At 41.7% G+C, this 17,715-nt stretch overlaps 2 protein-coding genes across 3 annotated transcripts in view; both read right to left on the reverse strand.

The window, feature by feature from the left end:
* Nucleotides 1-147: 147 nt before the first annotated feature.
* polr2d (RNA polymerase II subunit D) lies at nt 148-4,503 on the reverse strand. Of its 2 annotated transcripts, XM_079514683.1 has the most exons (5): nt 4,381-4,503; nt 4,172-4,275; nt 2,525-2,705; nt 1,220-1,315; nt 148-474 (listed from the first exon to the last, which is right to left on the reverse strand). In XM_079514683.1, exons 1-5 carry the CDS (start codon nt 4,434-4,436, stop codon nt 396-398), a joined length of 516 nt encoding a protein of 171 aa, XP_079370809.1. In that variant the 5' UTR covers nt 4,437-4,503; the 3' UTR covers nt 148-395. The 2 variants fall into 2 exon arrangements, with proteins under 2 accessions (XP_079370809.1, XP_079370810.1); XM_079514684.1 differs by having other exon boundaries at nt 4,172-4,428.
* Nucleotides 4,504-9,730: 5,227 nt separating this feature from the next.
* rffl (ring finger and FYVE-like domain containing E3 ubiquitin protein ligase) overlaps nt 9,731-17,715 on the reverse strand; it is a 32,753-nt gene continuing 24,768 nt past the window's right edge. The window contains exons 6-8 of the mRNA XM_079514023.1: nt 12,059-12,082; nt 11,343-11,510; nt 9,731-10,759 (exon numbers count right to left, since the gene is read on the reverse strand). Of these exons, the coding sequence (XP_079370149.1) occupies nt 11,386-11,510; nt 12,059-12,082 (149 nt within the window). The 3' untranslated portion in view covers nt 9,731-10,759; nt 11,343-11,385. The remainder of the gene's footprint in view (nt 10,760-11,342; nt 11,511-12,058; nt 12,083-17,715) is intronic.

Consider the following 17,715-nt stretch of genomic DNA (forward strand, 5'->3'; position numbering starts at 1 on the left):
AATAATGGCACACCCAAAATAGGGATGAAAAGTGGTTGTGTGATCAAAAATAGCTACAGTAAGCATGAGCTTTCAGGTCCGCTATTGTGCTGTTAATAGCGAAGCCAAGGCAAGACAAGACATCTGTTTGAATAAAACAGCAACAACTACAAAAATCATCTCATTTATTTGCAAAACACAAAAAAAGGAAAGCTGTTGAAGTTGTATATTTGTGTAAAGATTAGTTCCAAAAGTGTTTTTCATGAACACAGTGCAACACACGCGTTTAGTTTCTCCAGGTGCGTTAACCTTTTCGTTACAACCAGAGAGGAAGTAGTTATTGTAATCGGTTGTAGTTATGGGTTGGAATGACGACGGCAGGGGTTCAGAAGGAGGACCTCAGGGATCAAAGGTCATCAATACTGGAAACTTCTCTTGGTCTGGATGTCGTCCAGGATCTGCTGCAGTTCCTCGTCCTCGAAGCGTCCCTCTAAACTGAGGAGCACATGAAGAACACTGGATTACTCACTGGTAGGGATGAGGAGGAGGAGGAGCACTTTAATAACATACACAGTGTACACAGTACTACACACCTCACCTGCATTTCGTCTATCAGGTGGAAACCCCATATGTCCAAGACTTGTACTCAGGATTCAAATTCAAAAATAGCAAAAGCAGCAGATCAACAAGATTTTAGCTTGTGGGAAGACAAAAATGTCTACCGTAATCCGACAGCAACGATGTGTTTCTTTTGAGCAGAAACCTCATTTGTCATTTCATCTTTCCCGCATAAATGAATGTCCTACTTCATCATAGCACAGTATCACAAATGCGTTTTGACCTTGTTGATCTCCTACTTTAGCTATTTCTTAATTTGAATCCTAAAAAGTAACTGTTTTGTACATATGAGGTTTCCACCCGACAGACGATATGATGCCAATGTTCTAACTATGTATGTACAATGTATACCTGCTATCACACACTGCTATCTGTCTGTAGTAGTATGTGTATATATCTTTATTTGTATTATTTAACCTGTTTTCCATCTCTTTCCCTTTGCTCTAAACTCTACCTCCATCTTCCCACAGAATACTACAAAATGATGGGGAGCTCCCCCCAGAATAAATCAATAAAAGATTCACCCACTGCTTTACACCTGTAAATCTGTGATGTGACCAATACAACTGATACCATTATTGATTCCACTGTTATTATTATATACACACACACACAAACTAACCTGGGGATGAGAGCCTTGCCCTCCTCGGCTGCCTCAGGACACAGGTTGGCCAGACTAGCCAGCTCAAACTTATGAAGCTTCTTTTGTAGTAGAAGACTGGAAGAGACAACAGTACAGCACATGTTACACGCATGCACGCACATGCAAACACACACACGCTAAACCGATTTTAGTCAGGCTCTATTTATGACAGCATAAGATCTGTGCATAACTTGTAGTCCCAGGTTTCAACTTTACAGAAGGAAACCGGTAGAATGATCCAGTTCATATTTTACCATGGCTTCATTTGATTGTCTTGGCAGCAGATTTGAACCAGAGACACATACATATTACACTTTTGTTACTGTATGCGTCTCCTGAACCAGAACAGGAAAACGGATGTGCCACCCATCGCTCGATATTAAGGGCTGTCCAGAGAAAGTAATGAATGACGCTCCAAGCTTTGTGCTGTAAATGCAGCTACGACAGAATGGGGGTAAGTAGGCGGCAGTCATTAGCTCATTTAGCTGTCCTTTCCTTTTGTTATTTAAAATCTTCCAATGGTTCCGACTCGATGCCATTAACACAGGTGTGAATGGCCAGATATGTGCTAAACAGAGTGTGGTGACAGTGCATTCAGTCTTTGTATCACTCACACCATTCTGTTCAATCCAAAAATAGTGAAAAGCAGAATGCATTCATTAAAGGCAAGGGTTTAAAATTAACAAACTGATTTATGCTTCACGCAGTTCACAGTCACACAAGTTACTGTCAAAATGGCAATGTGTTGCTCTCCTAAAATACAAGCTCATAAAACGTTGTAAGCGACACAAACTCAAACTAATAGACAAGTATAATCGGTCAGTTAGCCTCCTAGGTACTGTATTAATGATTATGTGATATCTTGTCTACACTCACTAGAGTGTATTCCAACAATCGCAACTGGAACCCAGTATATCCAAATGAGGACGTGAGTAAAGTATGATGACGCAGATGGCGCATCATAGTGTGTGTTAACTATTAGTAATTGCTCCAGTCGTCAAACCATGTCAACGAATAGCTAGAATTTGGATTCAGATCAAATTTGTATTGCAAAACACTGTGTTATTCTGTGAGAAGACAGACTACTTCCTGACATGCGTAAGGTTAAAAATGTACTTGTCCAAGGAGAATTGTCTCAAAAAGTTAATGTCAAGCCCTGTCACCATCTGGAGATCTGAGACTACACATTATGCACAGCGTAGGGCTGGGCGATATTGTGATGATTTCAAACGTTTGAATTCAATTATGATTAATATAATGTGACAGTGTGTTTGTGTGTCTCACCTGCGGACACTAGCGATGGTCTCTCTGTTCTTGAAGCGGCTAAAGCGGCCGGTGTAGTTGAGTGTTTTCATGAAAACTTCAGACAGCTCCTGTTCATCCTCGGCGCTCTCGTTCTGCTGTTTACGATGTTCCAGCAGCATGTGAACCTCTGAGTTCAGCAGCGTCTCTGCACTCTCAAACTCTGCAACGCAATTCAATTACATTTTATTAGAGTGCCACATCACAACAGAACAAGTTGACTCAAGAGCAATTGTCCCACCCTGAATAAGCTATTTTTGCTACAGTCCGAGTGGCAGCTTTAACTGGAAGAAACGTTGCAGGCTCTAGGGTGGGCGGCCATCAGTTGTATAGGTCAGGACACTGGTTCTCAAATTATTTGTGGGGGGTCCCCAGATGACAGTGTAACAGTCAAACATTGGCCAAATTATCAAAAAATATAAGACGGTGTGGAGTCAAACTACATTTTATTTAACTACATTCCAAGAAGTGCTTGTCACTTTTCTGCGGGGTCACGGCCTGAAAAGGTTGAGAAACACTGGTTCTCAAACCTTTTCATGTCAAGGTTTGTGACTCTGTGGCCCAAATTGGCCACAGAGTCACGACACGGACCCCCATAAAATATGGATAAAGTGGTTAAAATGATTGTGATGCTATAACACATTTTGCTAGGGACCCCCTGGAAACCCCTCGAGGACCCCTGAGGGTCTCTAGTCAGGACCCCACTTTGAGAACTAATGGCACAGGAAACATGATCAACAACAGCGGTGGAAGAACTCAAGATGTTTAATGGAATGCTACATTATGAAAATAAGCTGTTTTTTATTTCGGTGAAAGTACTGATTGATTGAATACAATACAATTAATATGATTAAATACAATCATTGCTATACTGTGTTGATATGTGTGTGCATGATTGTATTTTGAAACATAACAATATTACAGTCACAGCCTTTAAATGATCAATGACTGGATTTTACAGCGGTCCCAGAGATTTGAAAAAAGCAGGTGGTTATTGAGATTAAAAGAGGTTATGAATCACAGTTTTGGGAAACTATAACATTAACAGTTTTGTTAGGCTGTCTCAATCTTAGATTTGAGAAACACAACTAGTGCTGTTTCCTAAACAATAAGTAGAATGATGGTTAAGTATGCTCTTGGAGGAGGGGGGGGGGGGGGTCACTATAGCTAATATTTGGTGATTGGCCTGGTCTAGCCGATTGTGTATTTGCAGCTGGAGATTGCCTCTCACACCTCAATGATCGTTATGTTTACTGGCTACCGCGATCAACTGTGCCAGACAAGCTAATACACAATATACAGTAACACGATCGCTCATCTTTCTATGTTTTCTAGACAGCAACTTGGTGTTCTACAATCTACATACAGCCAACTAGTTGGAGAATTATAGCACATTTGAGGCTTTAACGGCCAACCTTCTTTTCTTTTATGTATTACCCGAGAACATTAGGTAAGAGATTACTTCTGAACAGTTTGACCAACTGTGTCTGTCTGTAATAATTCTCTTATACAATTCGAATATTACAAGAAAACAATTGGGAATTGTAATAATCTCAAAATAGTCCATGAATGTAACGTATAGCCTTCTAGAGTAGACTAGACTATAGGACAACATTCAAGTAACGTTACCTTTAGGAAACAGTAACTGTGAAGCGTCCTCTTCTACATCACCCACATGCGTTTGAGCCGCGCCGCCTCCCGTCGCCATGACGACCACGAGTAAACAATAAACACTTAAAACAATAAACAAAGTAATAGCATAAAACACAGAAGCAGAGTTAGTATGTAAACACTAATACATCAACAATGTATGCACGCTCTTCTCCCATCTGACTGACCGGATTTCTGTAAACACAACAAAACTTTCACTTCCGGGGCAAGGTAACCGCCACATTCCTCCTCTTCCGGGGTCAGCAACCTAAAGCCGAAAATAGCAGATTTACAAGCTCACAGCAGTGTAGCAGACGCAGCTGTGTAAATCTGATATTTTCGTCGCAAGTTACACCACCATACAACGGAACATCACACCGCTTCACACCGTTTTGAGACCTTTAAATTTAAACACGTTATAAAACGGTCATAGAATATGATGAACAAATTCTATGTAGGCATAACCCCAATTCCCAAATATGCCTTTAAGTCGAGCCCAACCCTTAAAACCATAGATTAGATATATATATCTATGCTTAAAACAACCAAACACACATCTTCCATTTATGATTATTATCCGTCCCTCCTGTAAAATTAAAGTAAACACCCCCCCCTTCCCCCCGCCACACAGTCATCCAGGTTTGTTGATGAAATTAAATGATTACTATATTTACCCAGGGTATCTGGGCTAAGCTCAAGAACTTGTTTCCAGCCAGGCCCTGCTCATAGAACATTTCATCGTAGTGGTTCAATGCCTTGTTCAAGGGCACTTCAGCGGTGGTAATTTTAACGTGTCGGACCGCTGATTCGAACTGGCGACCTTCCGTTATCAAGACCGCTCCGCAATCCGTTCGGCCACCGCGCCACGCATGGTTACCCTAGCGGCGACTTTTTAAAAACGTTAGTCAGGTTGTTTGTTGATAAATCAACCCTGGACCAACCATGGTTATAATATAATTATGGTTAGTTACCGATCGCAGCGCGACTTAAAAAAAAGTCGCATCCAGGTTTATTGATTACCATGGTAACCGCTGCGCGACATTTGAAAAGTCATCACGTGACGTCACGCGCGGGTGTCGGCTGCCCGATTCTGATTGGCCCGACACACAACGTCTCGACGCCGCGGATTGGCTTAAGCGTCGTGGTGTGACGTGGCACCGTTCGAATAAAAGTCCGGGGCCGGGCCGTTGAGCTTCATTCTGATATTCTTCGCGGAGTAGCAGAGTCGATCCAACGGAGAGTTCACCTTCCTGTTATCATCAACTAACCGTTGGCGTTCACTACTAGAACAACCAACCAACTGAACCAAGCTATCTACTGCTGCAGATCCAGCCTTGTTTCTCAAACCAGAGAAGAGTGTAGCAGTCAGTGAATTAGCACAGTTAATTAGCACTAAAAGCCAACTGACGGTGCACCGTTCGAATAAAAGGCCGGGGCCGGCCGTTGAGCTTCATTCTGATATTCTTCACGGAGTAGCAGAGTCGATCCAACGGAGAGTTCACCTTCCTGTTATCATCAACCAACCGTTCACTACTAGAACAACCAACCAACTGAACCAAGCTATCTACTGCTGCAGATCCAGCCTTGTTTCTCAACCCAGAGAAGAGTGTAGCTGTCAGTGAATTAGCACAGTTAGTTAGCACTAGAAGCCAACTGTCACCATGGGTCAGTGTTATGGAAAACCTGATCCACAGCTCATCCAGAGGACCAGAGAAGCCCCACTGCCCTTTGTTCAGGTTGATCCTGTCCAGGCTCTGTTGCCTCCTCCAAGCCTTGTAAAGGTCCCTCCTCAGCAGCATTCATTGGCTGGTGCTGGAGGAGCGGTCGCTGGCTGTTCAACCGAGCCCGTCGTGGTGATGACCTATGGGGCCTTCAAGATGGCACAGCCCTGCATAGAGCCTGCCAAGAAGAGCAAAGGCTCACAACGACGACCCGTTCCCCCAACCAAACCCACCCGCTCAACCCAAACCAAGCTGTCTACAGCAGCGGCGCTCAGCCAGGAGGCTGGGGTTGAAGCCACCATCCACCAGGCATCAGTAGACAACCTGCACCACCACTCTATGGACGAGGGTTATGGCACTATGGACAGAGCCGATGGAACCTTGCATAGTAGAGTGTGCTCGCCTTCCATTCCTCCTACTACCGTACGATCAGCACCTATCCAGCGGATGGATGTGGTCCCCTCCAGCGACGACACCACCAACAAGGACAAAGACTTTGTACCCATGCAGCTAGTGTCAAAGCCCGAGTCCCAGATAGCCTACAGCACAGTTGTGTCAAAGCCTCCGATAGCCTACAACAGCGCAGTGTCCTCTGGGTTAAAGCCTGAGCCCCCATTAGCCTACAGCACCACTCGTGCTGAATATAAACTCAGGTGGAGCAGCATGTTCAATCCGCATGTTCCGCCTACTGACAACAACCGCTACCACGCCAGGAGGAGCAGCATTTCCACTGGACTCGGTCATCAAGGTCAGGGTTACGAGTCTGACAGTCCTGCTGTACGTCGCACGGCACCCATCCAGCGGAAGGAGGTCCCCTACACCATGCCTGTTCCTGCTCCCACTGTAAGCTCAGTGCACATCCCATCATCACGGAAGGACATGGTCCCCAACACCAACACCCATGCTGACAACCGCTACCGCACTTTGGAGAGATCCAGATTCTACCAGCAGCTTCTGATGTCCAGGTCCAGGGGCAGCATGGCCTCCGGGCTAGGAGGACAACAAGGTCAAATGTATTATGGCACTATGACCAGAGTCGTCCCGTATGACGGCGACATGTTCATGGCACGGCAGTTCTCCCAGCTGGAGCCTTACTTTCAGAATGGACGCTTGAGCTGCAGTTCCCAATACGGGTGTCAGCCAACATCTACAATCAACCCACTAGGGAGGCGCTTGGTGGCACAGCGGTAAATGTGCCTAAAACATCTTAAGACTTTATGTGCTCTTAAATGTACTACAAAGTACAGATTTTCATAATTGTTTTACTAACCCATAAATTAAGGGGTAGCCTACTACATGTAAATATATTTCTTGACTTTATCTTGTATTCATTTTATTGAGTTTGTTTTCAGTATGTTCAATGCAATCATTCATATTTGTATGTATGTTCAATGTGCTCTTAAATGTACTACACAAAGTACAGATTGTCATAATTGTTTTACTAACCCTTAAATTAAGGGGTACTACATGTAAATATATTTCTTGACTTTATCTTGTATTCATTTTGAGTTTGTTTTCAGCATGTTCAATGCAATCATTACTATTTGTACATTTTCAATAAAAATCAAATGTTCTTATATAAAATAACTTTTTTGCTGTGCTGTTTATTATCATGCGGTTATTGGGTTATTTGTGGAACTGATGGTCTTTTAACCCATACCTGAGGACGCATCTGTTTCACCTTAGTTTTTAACCACATTTAGCTGTTGTAAAATAGCAGATCTACACGCTCTTGTAGATCTGACATTTTTGAAAAATCATAAACATGTGCATGTCCCTGGAACAACATATTTTCAGATGGGGGTCCGTGGCCAAATACAGATAATCCTGGGGGTCCTTGACATTAAATAGTTTGAGAACCACTGATATAGAAACAGGTTTTTCAGAAAACTCATGATTTAGAAGATGTTTGTAGAATCTGGTTTTAGGTCTCAATGGAGATTGAAGATTTACAGTGTAATAGATATAAAGAAAATGTTCTTAAAAATGGGGGTCTGTATGGCCTATATCAAACAGATAATGACATGAAAAGGGTTTAGAATCCCTGACCTATTATATCAACTGTCCAGCAACATCTAGGCCCTAGGCTCCAAGTTTATGTGCAAGTTTATTTTCTCTCTCAACAGTAAACAAACCTACATACAGTTAAGTGCATTTATTGTATATGCACATTTCTAAAGTTACAATTGAATGACTTAAGCCATTGTAGTACCAAATTCTAAAACATTACGTAAGAAAGAGGCAAACATTGTGAAAACATCTGATCTTGTTTGGCTATTTTCACAATATTTATCTGTGGAACAGAGTCAAACGAAATGTAATGCCTACAATATAAAGTGCATGTCAGGTTTGTGAACCGTTGCATAGGCTACTGCTAGCAGTGACTGTTGAAGAATTAAGTGATTGTTAGAAATAGAAAGCAAACTTGTTCCTGCAGTAACAACACTCAATCCAGCCATTTCACAAAATCAAATTATTTAATCTTTGAGAAAACAACAGGTCCAAGAAAAATAAACATTAAAAGTAAAATAGATAAAACGTCTTCTTTTTTTGTAAGAAAATAAGGTTGTTTTCTTTACTTTGTCCTAAAGGAAAACAATCAAATGCTAAGATGGATAAAAGCATAATAATAAAAAGCCCCCATTTCTTCTTCACAGGAGGGTAGTGCAATCAACACATTGTTACAACACAAGTAGAAAACTAGAGATTGTACATGCAGCTTCAAACGCACGTCAGCAGGTTACAGTTCAGAGTAACGCTCTGTGGTCTCCCAACTGCCCGTTCGTTGTTGCTCTTTCCGACCACAAAAACTAAGCCAACCAACTGTGCCCGTGCCGTGCGAAGCCCGGTTTGTCGTCCGTTCTCTGCGATGAAGCAATAGATTAAGGCTTAATGGATTTCACAGGTTCATGGTTTGGTTCCATATGCGCTACAGCTCGGTTTCAATTAAAGGTTCTCAGAACCTAAATTGGGCCCGTCTCAGGAACCCTGAGTTCTGGGGAACCCATGGGGAGGGAGCGAGCAGGTGCTGTTGCTCTGGACTGGTCAAGCTGGGACCAGACGTAGACAACACCACCACCATTTCTAACCTTTATTTTATACTTTCAAAAATAGAAAATGTCTTGAGAATTATCTGAAAGGGCATGCCCAAAATAGAGATGCCAGGGTTAATGTTGTTAAAGTACAGTACATACAATCTGCAGCCACAATCACACTGACAAACTCTGGTTATAATGGAAAGGGAAAGAACATTAAGGTTTCAGGTTCTGTATGATTCTAGGTTACCTTTGTACGTAGTCGAAAACAGCCATTGGAGACCCATGATCGGGTCCATTTAACAATGTTTACTACATCTTAACCCAGAACACTTCATTCAGTTGGCAGTTTCAAAACCATAACAAAGTGAACACAAAAATATTTAAATGTCACAGAGTGAGTGTTTTCTTCCAGGTTGGATTTGATCTGATCAACTGTAAAACACCAGCTTCTTCTATTATGCTCCCAGTGAAGGAATGTGACAACAAAATATCAGTTTGTCTCAAAGAAAAAGAAGCATTTTGTTTAATAACAAAATCACATCCAGGAAGATTAGCAACCGTTATGGTGGAAGATAATGGATCAAATAAGATTAACAAATTTACTGTAGAAAATACAGTTATTGTTTATTTGTTTTGTACAATCTACAGTGGGGAGTTGTGATTTATTTTTCCAGCATAGATGACTCACAGTTTGTAGGACCAATCATAGATGATAGACTAGGACAGCTAGAACTGGACGCAAGAGGGAAGGTGCGTGTGGGATTTGACGCCACACAACAAACTGTTGCACCGAACCCACCAAAAACGTTGCACACGGTGCGACTGTTCTTGTCAAACATGGCCACAGCGGGACTTTTGGTCAAATACAATGCATTTCAATGAGAATTTGAAAAGTTTTTTTTCATGTACGTGAGTGGAATCCAGTGTCTGAGCGGCCAGTAGTGAGAACGGTTGCATTCAATAACATGGAGCGGAAGAAAAGCACTTGTGCTTGCGCCGCCTGGTGGGTTTCATGCATTAGGGTCCAATTTGGTCTGGGATGTTGAGGTCAGTCCCAATTTAACTACTTCATCACAATCTGACTTGTTCATTTCAGGGATTAGCTTCACCCTTAAAACCCTGATTGGTCCTGATCTGGAGTTTATTGTAATTCTAAATGAAAACAGCTGGTATCCATACTGCAGCCTGTAGTTTGCACAACACCTGGTACCCATAACATCTTCTATACATTACATCTGGTATCTAATATCCATGGCTAGTATGCATAACATCTACTATGCACACCATCTGGTATATCCATAAAATATGGTTATCTTCTAACATGCTCTTCTCCCAATATCTCCTAAATTAAAACAGAACTGAGGTAAGCTTATAGACTTGAGGTTGGAAGGTTTGCGGTGGTTTTGGGGGATCTGCTGCTAAGGCTTCAGGGTGGTGGAAGGCTTTGTGTGAAGAACCTGAGAAGTTTGGAATCTCCTGACCAGAACGGCACCACTGGTCCTTTGGTGAGGTCTTCTTACAGTGTTGTTAGGGGCCGTTCACACCTGAGACACAGCTGTCTCCTCGGTGTGTCCTGTCTCTTCTGTGTGTCGCACAGCTCACAATGTATTTCCAATGGGAAACAAGGTTGTGTCATCAAACCACGTGACTCGCATTGGAAATGCATTGCGAGCTGTGTGACACACAGAAGAGACAGGACACACCGAGGAGACAGCTGTGTCTCAGTGTGAACGGCCCCTTAACTGCTGCTGGGAGCTCTGGGAGTTCTGTTCCTTCTGGTAATCTGTCTCTGGAGGAGACATTGGTTCCTGACAACACACAAAACAGTGAGTTACTTTCCACTGTTCCCGTCTTCTGTCTGCATGTCTGTCTACCCCCGAATCAAGGGGTCCATCCATCGTAGTTGTTATTACGGTTGCAACTAGTCATAATTTTCATAGCGATTATGCTATCAATTACGCTTTTGCATAATCAAGCACGTTTTCAAAAGTATTTTACATCTTCAATGTTTTTACATATCACAAATCGATTAACCACTTAAGTGTCCTTTCATGCTATGCGCACAACAGTGTCACTTAATGGATCTGACGTCTATGCACACTTTAGATTCCGAAGAAGCTGTGTTTTGCGTAATTTCCGTTTTTTTAGACAGCTGATGGATGGAAATGAAGCTCCACCGGCGCGGCAGATTTGCCGCGATTCCCGGAAAAGCTTGCCCCAGTGAATATTAAGTGAATATTTTGAAACTGCAGTCAAACTTATTTACTGATTATTTTAGTGATTTGTATTCTAAACTGATCCAACACCTCCCTCATTTGCTATAATTGGCTGTACAGTAAATATTGTTGCAACCGTTATACACTCATCCACCCACCCCACCCTCTACCGTACCTCTTATGAGCGGAACACGTGCACAGCCCGGACCACATACTGCCTACAGATGGGACGCTCGTTCATCTTCCATGTGGCCACACTCCAGCAAGACACAGTCTATAGGAGAGTCCATGCAGATACGACACAGGCTGTCCTCCTGGAGGCCTCCCACGGTGGCTGACGGGTCTGGAGCACAGAGAGAACACCACCAGGGATTGAGTTCTAAAACACTTGCTTTGGCCGATATATTAGCTATTATTCATTTGATGATACCAGTATAGTTATTCAGAACACAATTCATCCTACTACTCTGCCACAAAATGTGGAATGCCCTGACACGATCCATTAAAATATGTAAATCACTGGTTTCTTTTAAAATTGGTCTAAAAAATCAAGAGACCACAAGCGGAGTAAATCTGCCACCATTTTCCTCTTTATCCTTTGCACATATAGTTTTGTATTTGTTGATGACATGTATTATTGTGTTAATTAATTATGCTATGTTGAGTAATTGAATATATATAGGACCACAATGAAACTTGATAGAAAACTAAAACCAATTCATATTTGTATAACTATTATGCAATAGTTATAGAAATATTCATTGGTTTTAGTTTTTATCAAGTGATGTGCCGTGTCTCTCTGGTATCAGTAGGTTTTGTTCTTTTCATAATGTAAAGTGTAAAAACAACTAAATGACAAATAAAGTAGACATATAAAGGAAGAGCAGTCACCTGTATCGTCTGCAGTGCTGTTTGCTGGAATGAAAACACAGGATTTTTTTTTAGCATAAAGATAATTACATCACGTCCTGTCAAGTCTATCATCTATCCAAACTGTTCTTAAAACTACAAGAGCGAGGGGTCCCATTATATCTAATAAGGGTCCTGCAGTATTGGTACTCTCACCAAACTATGCAGGCTAGGTGGGGAACGAGTACGTCAACACCCTTTCTGGTGTCCAATGGAGTGCGCCAGGGGGGAATTTTGTCGCCACTATTATTTAATTTATACATGGATGATTTATCTAAACAGCTTAATGAGTGTAAAACTGGGTGCATGGTGGGGGATAACCTTATCAATCACATGATCTACGCAGACGATCTTGTTGTACTATCCCCATACAGTGCTGGCCTACAGCAGCTATTACGGGTCTGTACCAAGTATGGCCTTTTATTTGACATAAAGTTTAACTCTAAAAAGAGTGTCGTTATGATGTGTAAAACAAAGGACGACCAGAAGCTCACCTTTCCCTCTTTCTCTTTGGCAGGTGAGGTACTAGAGATAGTAAAGAAGTTTAAATACCTGGGGCACATTATCAGGGACGATTTCTGTGACGATGATGATGTGCAGCGTCAGTGCTGTAAATTATATGGCCAAGCCAATATGCTGGCACGGAAGTTTCACATGTGTACAGACAACGTGAAAATAGCACTTTTTAAAACATATTGCACTCCACTATACACGGCTCACTTGTGGTGCCGTTTTAGTAGTGCAAAAATGAAAAAACTTCAGGTGGCATATAATGATGCTTTTAGAATCTTTTTGAAACTCCCAAGATGGACCAGTGCAAGTGAGATGTTTGTAACTAGTAATGTACCCACCTTTCATGCTGTACTGAGGAATTTTATGTTCAGATTTATGTGTAGATTGAAGGAGTCAAATAATGCATTAATCATGGCCTTAACAGGGTTCACACAGAGTGATACAAGGTTCTCCTCTTGCTTTTGGAAACACTGGAGGAAATGTTTATATGTTTTTTAAATGATTTGCTGTATGGAGTGATAATAGCCTGATTGTGTTAGGCTACCTCTATGTTTTATTGTTTGTTTTTGTGTCTTGTTTTTGTATTTTGGACCTATAGTGTCTGCAAATAAAAGTTTATATATTATATATTATCCCGTCAATTTAACCGCAACTATACGTCTATATATATATACCTAGTATACTGTACCTATATTCATAATATTAATCCAGGATGGAAGTGGATGTGTTGGACGCAGCTCAAAGTTAACTTTATGCAGGTATCTAGTTTGTCGCCGTCTGACCTTCCTAGCCCGTGTTATTAAAGAAAAAAAGGCGATAATGGTCAAAACTCAATCAAAATTTGAAGCGAATGTGGCCATTTTGGTTCAGTTCAACGCTTGTTTGATGCGTGACTTTGAGGACATTGTTGGGGGCTCTAGCAACTCCCGGGGCCCTAGGCGGTTGCGTAGTTTGCGTATACGGCGGGCTAGCACTGCATACTAGTGTCATGTCCAGGACATCAAGCTACAGAACATGAGATAGGCTCCTGACTTAAGGGCATCATGAATCGACAAGGCAACTCATAGTTAGCTGCAATTTGCAACTCTAGATTTGTTTTATAATGGGATGGATCTAGAGTTGCAATACCCTCCATTGATTCCCCATTTATCCAATTTGCTTTTGCGAAATGCTTGTATTAAACGACGTTAAACTCACCAACATTGAAGGTGTATAGGCCAAGCTTGAATTATCCTCTTTCAATCTGCAAATCTTTTGTTTCATAAAAATCCACCGTAGACATGTTATGACCTACTTTGCAGTATGTCAAGAAATTCCATTCTGTGATATTTTTTCTAAGTGTTGGAGTTTGGAAGCACTCGTTTTTATTAACGGGTTGTGCTGCGGCCTAATCCATTATGTGAAATTTTGAAACAGGTGGTACGCAGGGCCGTTCAGTTTCTTCGACAAGCGCTTCCAAACTCCAACACTTAGAAAAAGAATCACCTGCACAGAATTTCTTGACAAAGTAGCTCATAACATGTCTACAGTGGATTTTTATGAAACAAAAGCTTTGCAGAGGACAATTCAAGCTTGGCCTAGAGCTGCAATGTTGGTGAGTTTAACGTTGTTTAATACAAGCAGATCGCAAAAGCAAATTGGATGAATGGGGAGTCAATGGAGGGTATTGCAACTCTAGATTCATCCCATTATAAAATAAATCTAGAGTTGCAAATTGCGGCTAACTCATAGTCAGACACTAGATTCTGGGTTCTTAATAAGACATCACCTATATTATTGTCTTGGTGGTCGTGGTACAGTCTGGTAACCCTCTCCATCAGCTCCCACTTTTCACAGCAGCCTTTATAGTCCACAAAGTTCCTGGCCAGGATCTCCTTGAGCTGCCGGACGCTCAGAGACTCAATGACCTCCAGGCAGGAGATGTCTGACATGGAGGCTCAACATAGAAGGCAATTAGGGCTGTATGTCACCATCATGATGATTTTACGCAAGGATAAATTGTCATGCAAATAATATGCGATGTGTGTTTTTTTCCAGATTGAACGTTGGAATATAATATAAACAAAAATTACATTTCTTGATTGGCTTTTTGGCTATGTAAACAAGAATTGCACTGGGCAGATACGAGACTGATATATTTACTAATGATATATTCATATATATTCATAGTCCAACAACAAAAAGTAGCTGAACTAGGCTTTCAATTATTGGTTATGTGACCGCCACTAGGTGGTGGTATTTATTCATTTATAAAATTACTGAATTGTAAGAATTGAAGCAGTGTAGACACATCACACTGTAACCTCTGTGCCCAGAGTCACATTGTTTATGTATTTTTTGTTTGCAATGTTTCAATTATGATGTACTTTATTATTTTCTACCAATCTGCTGGTCTATGGGATTTGTCTATTTATCTGATGGACTATATGCTATATCTGCTGGACCAAGGCTCACCTAGCTCACCTAGCCTGATTGAGTGTTGGGAAAGTCAGTATGTTTGGGCCACCTGGAGAGTTTGAGTCATTCTAGAGTGGAGGTGAACAGGGAGAGAGAGTCTACTGGGAAGCAAGAGGAATATTTCCCAAGTCTTGCTATATTATTCTATTTGGATCTTATTGGATATAGAGACCTTTATTTCCTTTCGTGGATTATTTCCTGGAGCGTTGGATTTCCAAGGACGGACTTTGCGTTGCGAGTTTAAATGGCGGTAAGAGGAGGCCTACCACTACTCACAGCATTGACTGTTGGATTTATTTTGGGACACTTGAGTGTAGTTTTTGGACAGTGCCAGGGACAGTTGGGATTTACAGTAAACCCTTTTGAGGCATTTTTATTTTATTTTGATCTGATTAAGTGAACATTTTGTCATTAAACTTTATTTTGCTTTTGATTTATTAAATTGCAGTTAAACGTATTACTGATTCTCTTAGTGATTTTTATTCTAAACTGACCCACCACCTCCCTAATTTTGCTATAATTGGTTCTTCAATTGTTATTGTCGCAACCATAACACGGCTCACGCTAGGCTGAACTGAAGATGGAGAATCACACAATACAGTGTTCAGAGGGTTTGAATAGACTGTTACAGTAAAATTGCTTATAATTGTGTGCTGCTGACACTCTCTCACCACTGCTCCAGGTAGTGCTCAAAGAAGAATAACATGCACACCTTGCAGTGGTGTAGGCTGCTTTTTTCACAGGGTACACTGATTATTACCACGCACGAACACTCAGTCTCACATGTACACTTCTTAGATTTGTTTGTTTGTTTTAAAATGTATAAAATGATTACAGGGCTGGGGCTAGCCGCAATTTCCAACTCTCGATTTTTTTATAATGGGATGAATCTAGAGTTGCAATACCCTCCATTGACTCCCCACTCATCATTTTGCGTTTGCGATCTGCTTGTCTTAAACGACGTTAAACTCACCAACATTGCAGCTGTAGTCCAAGCTTGAATTATTCTCTTTCAATCTGCCGAGCTTGTTTTTCATAAAAATCCCCCGTAGACATGTTATGAGCTACTTTCTGTCAAGAAGAAGAAATGTTGGAGTTTGGAAGCGCTCGTTTGTATTAAGGGGTCGCGCTGCTGCCTCCTGCATTATGTGCAAATGCGAAACAGATGCATGCAGGGACGTTCAGTGACTTACGACGAGCGCTTCCAAACTCCAGCACTTAGAAAACGAATCACTTGCACAGAATTTCTTGACAGAAAGTAGCTCATAACATGTCTACGGGGGATTTTTATAAAAAACAAGCTCGGCAGATTGAAAGAGAATAATTCAAGCTTGGACTACAGCTGCAATGTTGGTGAGTTTAACGTTGTTTAAGACAAGCAGATCACAAACGCAAAATGATGAGTCAATGGAGGGTATTGCAACTCTAGATTCATCCCATTATAAAAAAATCTAGATTTGCAAATTGCGGCTAGGCTGGGGCCTGGGGGGCACACACTGCCATTATAAGAACCTTCCGCCACTGTGCACGCACGCACGCACGCACGCACGCACGCACGCACGCACGCACGCACGCACGCACGCACGCACGCACGCACGCACGCACGCACGCACGCACGCACGCACGCACGCACGCACGCACGCACGCACGCACGCACGCACGCAAGCATGCACACACACACACACACACACACACACACACACACACACACACACACACACACACACACACACACACACACACACACACACACACACACACACAGATCCAGTTCATTTTTTACCATGGCTTCATTTGATTGTCTTGGCAGCAGATTTGAACCAGAGACACATACATATTACATTATGTATTGTTTATTACTGTATGCGTCTCCTGAACCAGAACAGGAAAACGGATGTGCCACCCAGGGCTCGATGTTAAAGGCTGTCCAGGGAAAGTAATGAATGACGCTCCTAGCTTTGTGCTGTAAATGCAGCTACAACAGAATGGGGGTAGGTAGGCGACAGTCATTAGCTCATTTAGCTGTCCTTTCCTTAAGTTATTTAAAATCTTCCAATGGTTCCGACTCGACAAATTAACACAGGTGTGAATGGCCAAATATGTGCTAAACAGAGTGTGGTGACAGTGCATTCAGTCTTTGTATCACTCACACCATTCTGTTCAATCCAAAAATAGTGAGAAGTAGAATGCATTCATTAAAGGCAAGGGTTTAAAATTAACAAACAGATTTATGCTTCACGCAGTTCAGTCACACATGTTACTGTCAAAATGGCAATGTGTTGCTCTCCTAAGATACAAGCTCATACAACGTTGTAAGCTTGTAGATTGTCTATTTTCGGCTAGTGACTCAAACTAATAGACGAGTATAATCGGTCAGTTAGCCTCCTAGGTAATGTATTAATGATTATGTGATATCTTGTCTACACTCACTGGAGTGTATTCCAACAATCGCAACTGGAAACCAGTATATCCAAATGAGGACGTGAGTAAAGTATGATGACGCGGCTTGCGCATCATCGTGTGTGTTAACTATTAATAAGTAATTGCTCCAGTCGTCAAACCATGTATCAACGAATAGCTAGAATTTGGATCAAATTTGTATTGCAAAACACTGTTATTCTGTGAGAAGACAGACTACTTCCTGACATGCATAAGGTTAAAAATGTACT

Source organism: Electrona antarctica (assembly GCF_951216825.1).
Source record: "Electrona antarctica genome assembly, chromosome: 11".
In the NCBI taxonomy this organism is placed as follows: Eukaryota; Metazoa; Chordata; class Actinopteri; order Myctophiformes; family Myctophidae; genus Electrona; species Electrona antarctica.

What these genes read in the sequence shown, in the direction of transcription:
- polr2d (XM_079514683.1), bottom strand. Translation starts at nt 4,436, where the DNA reads ATGTGGCGGTTACCTTGCCCCGGAAGTGAAAGTTTTGTTGTGTTTACA. An exon ending in ACAGTTACTGTTTCCTAAAG is followed by an intron (nt 2,706 to 4,171) that starts GTAACGTTACTT and finishes ATTGCGTTGCAG; the next exon opens with AGTTTGAGAGTGCAGAGACG. An exon ending in ACCATCGCTAGTGTCCGCAG is followed by an intron (nt 1,316 to 2,524) that starts GTGAGACACACA and finishes TGTCTCTTCCAG; the next exon opens with TCTTCTACTACAAAAGAAGC.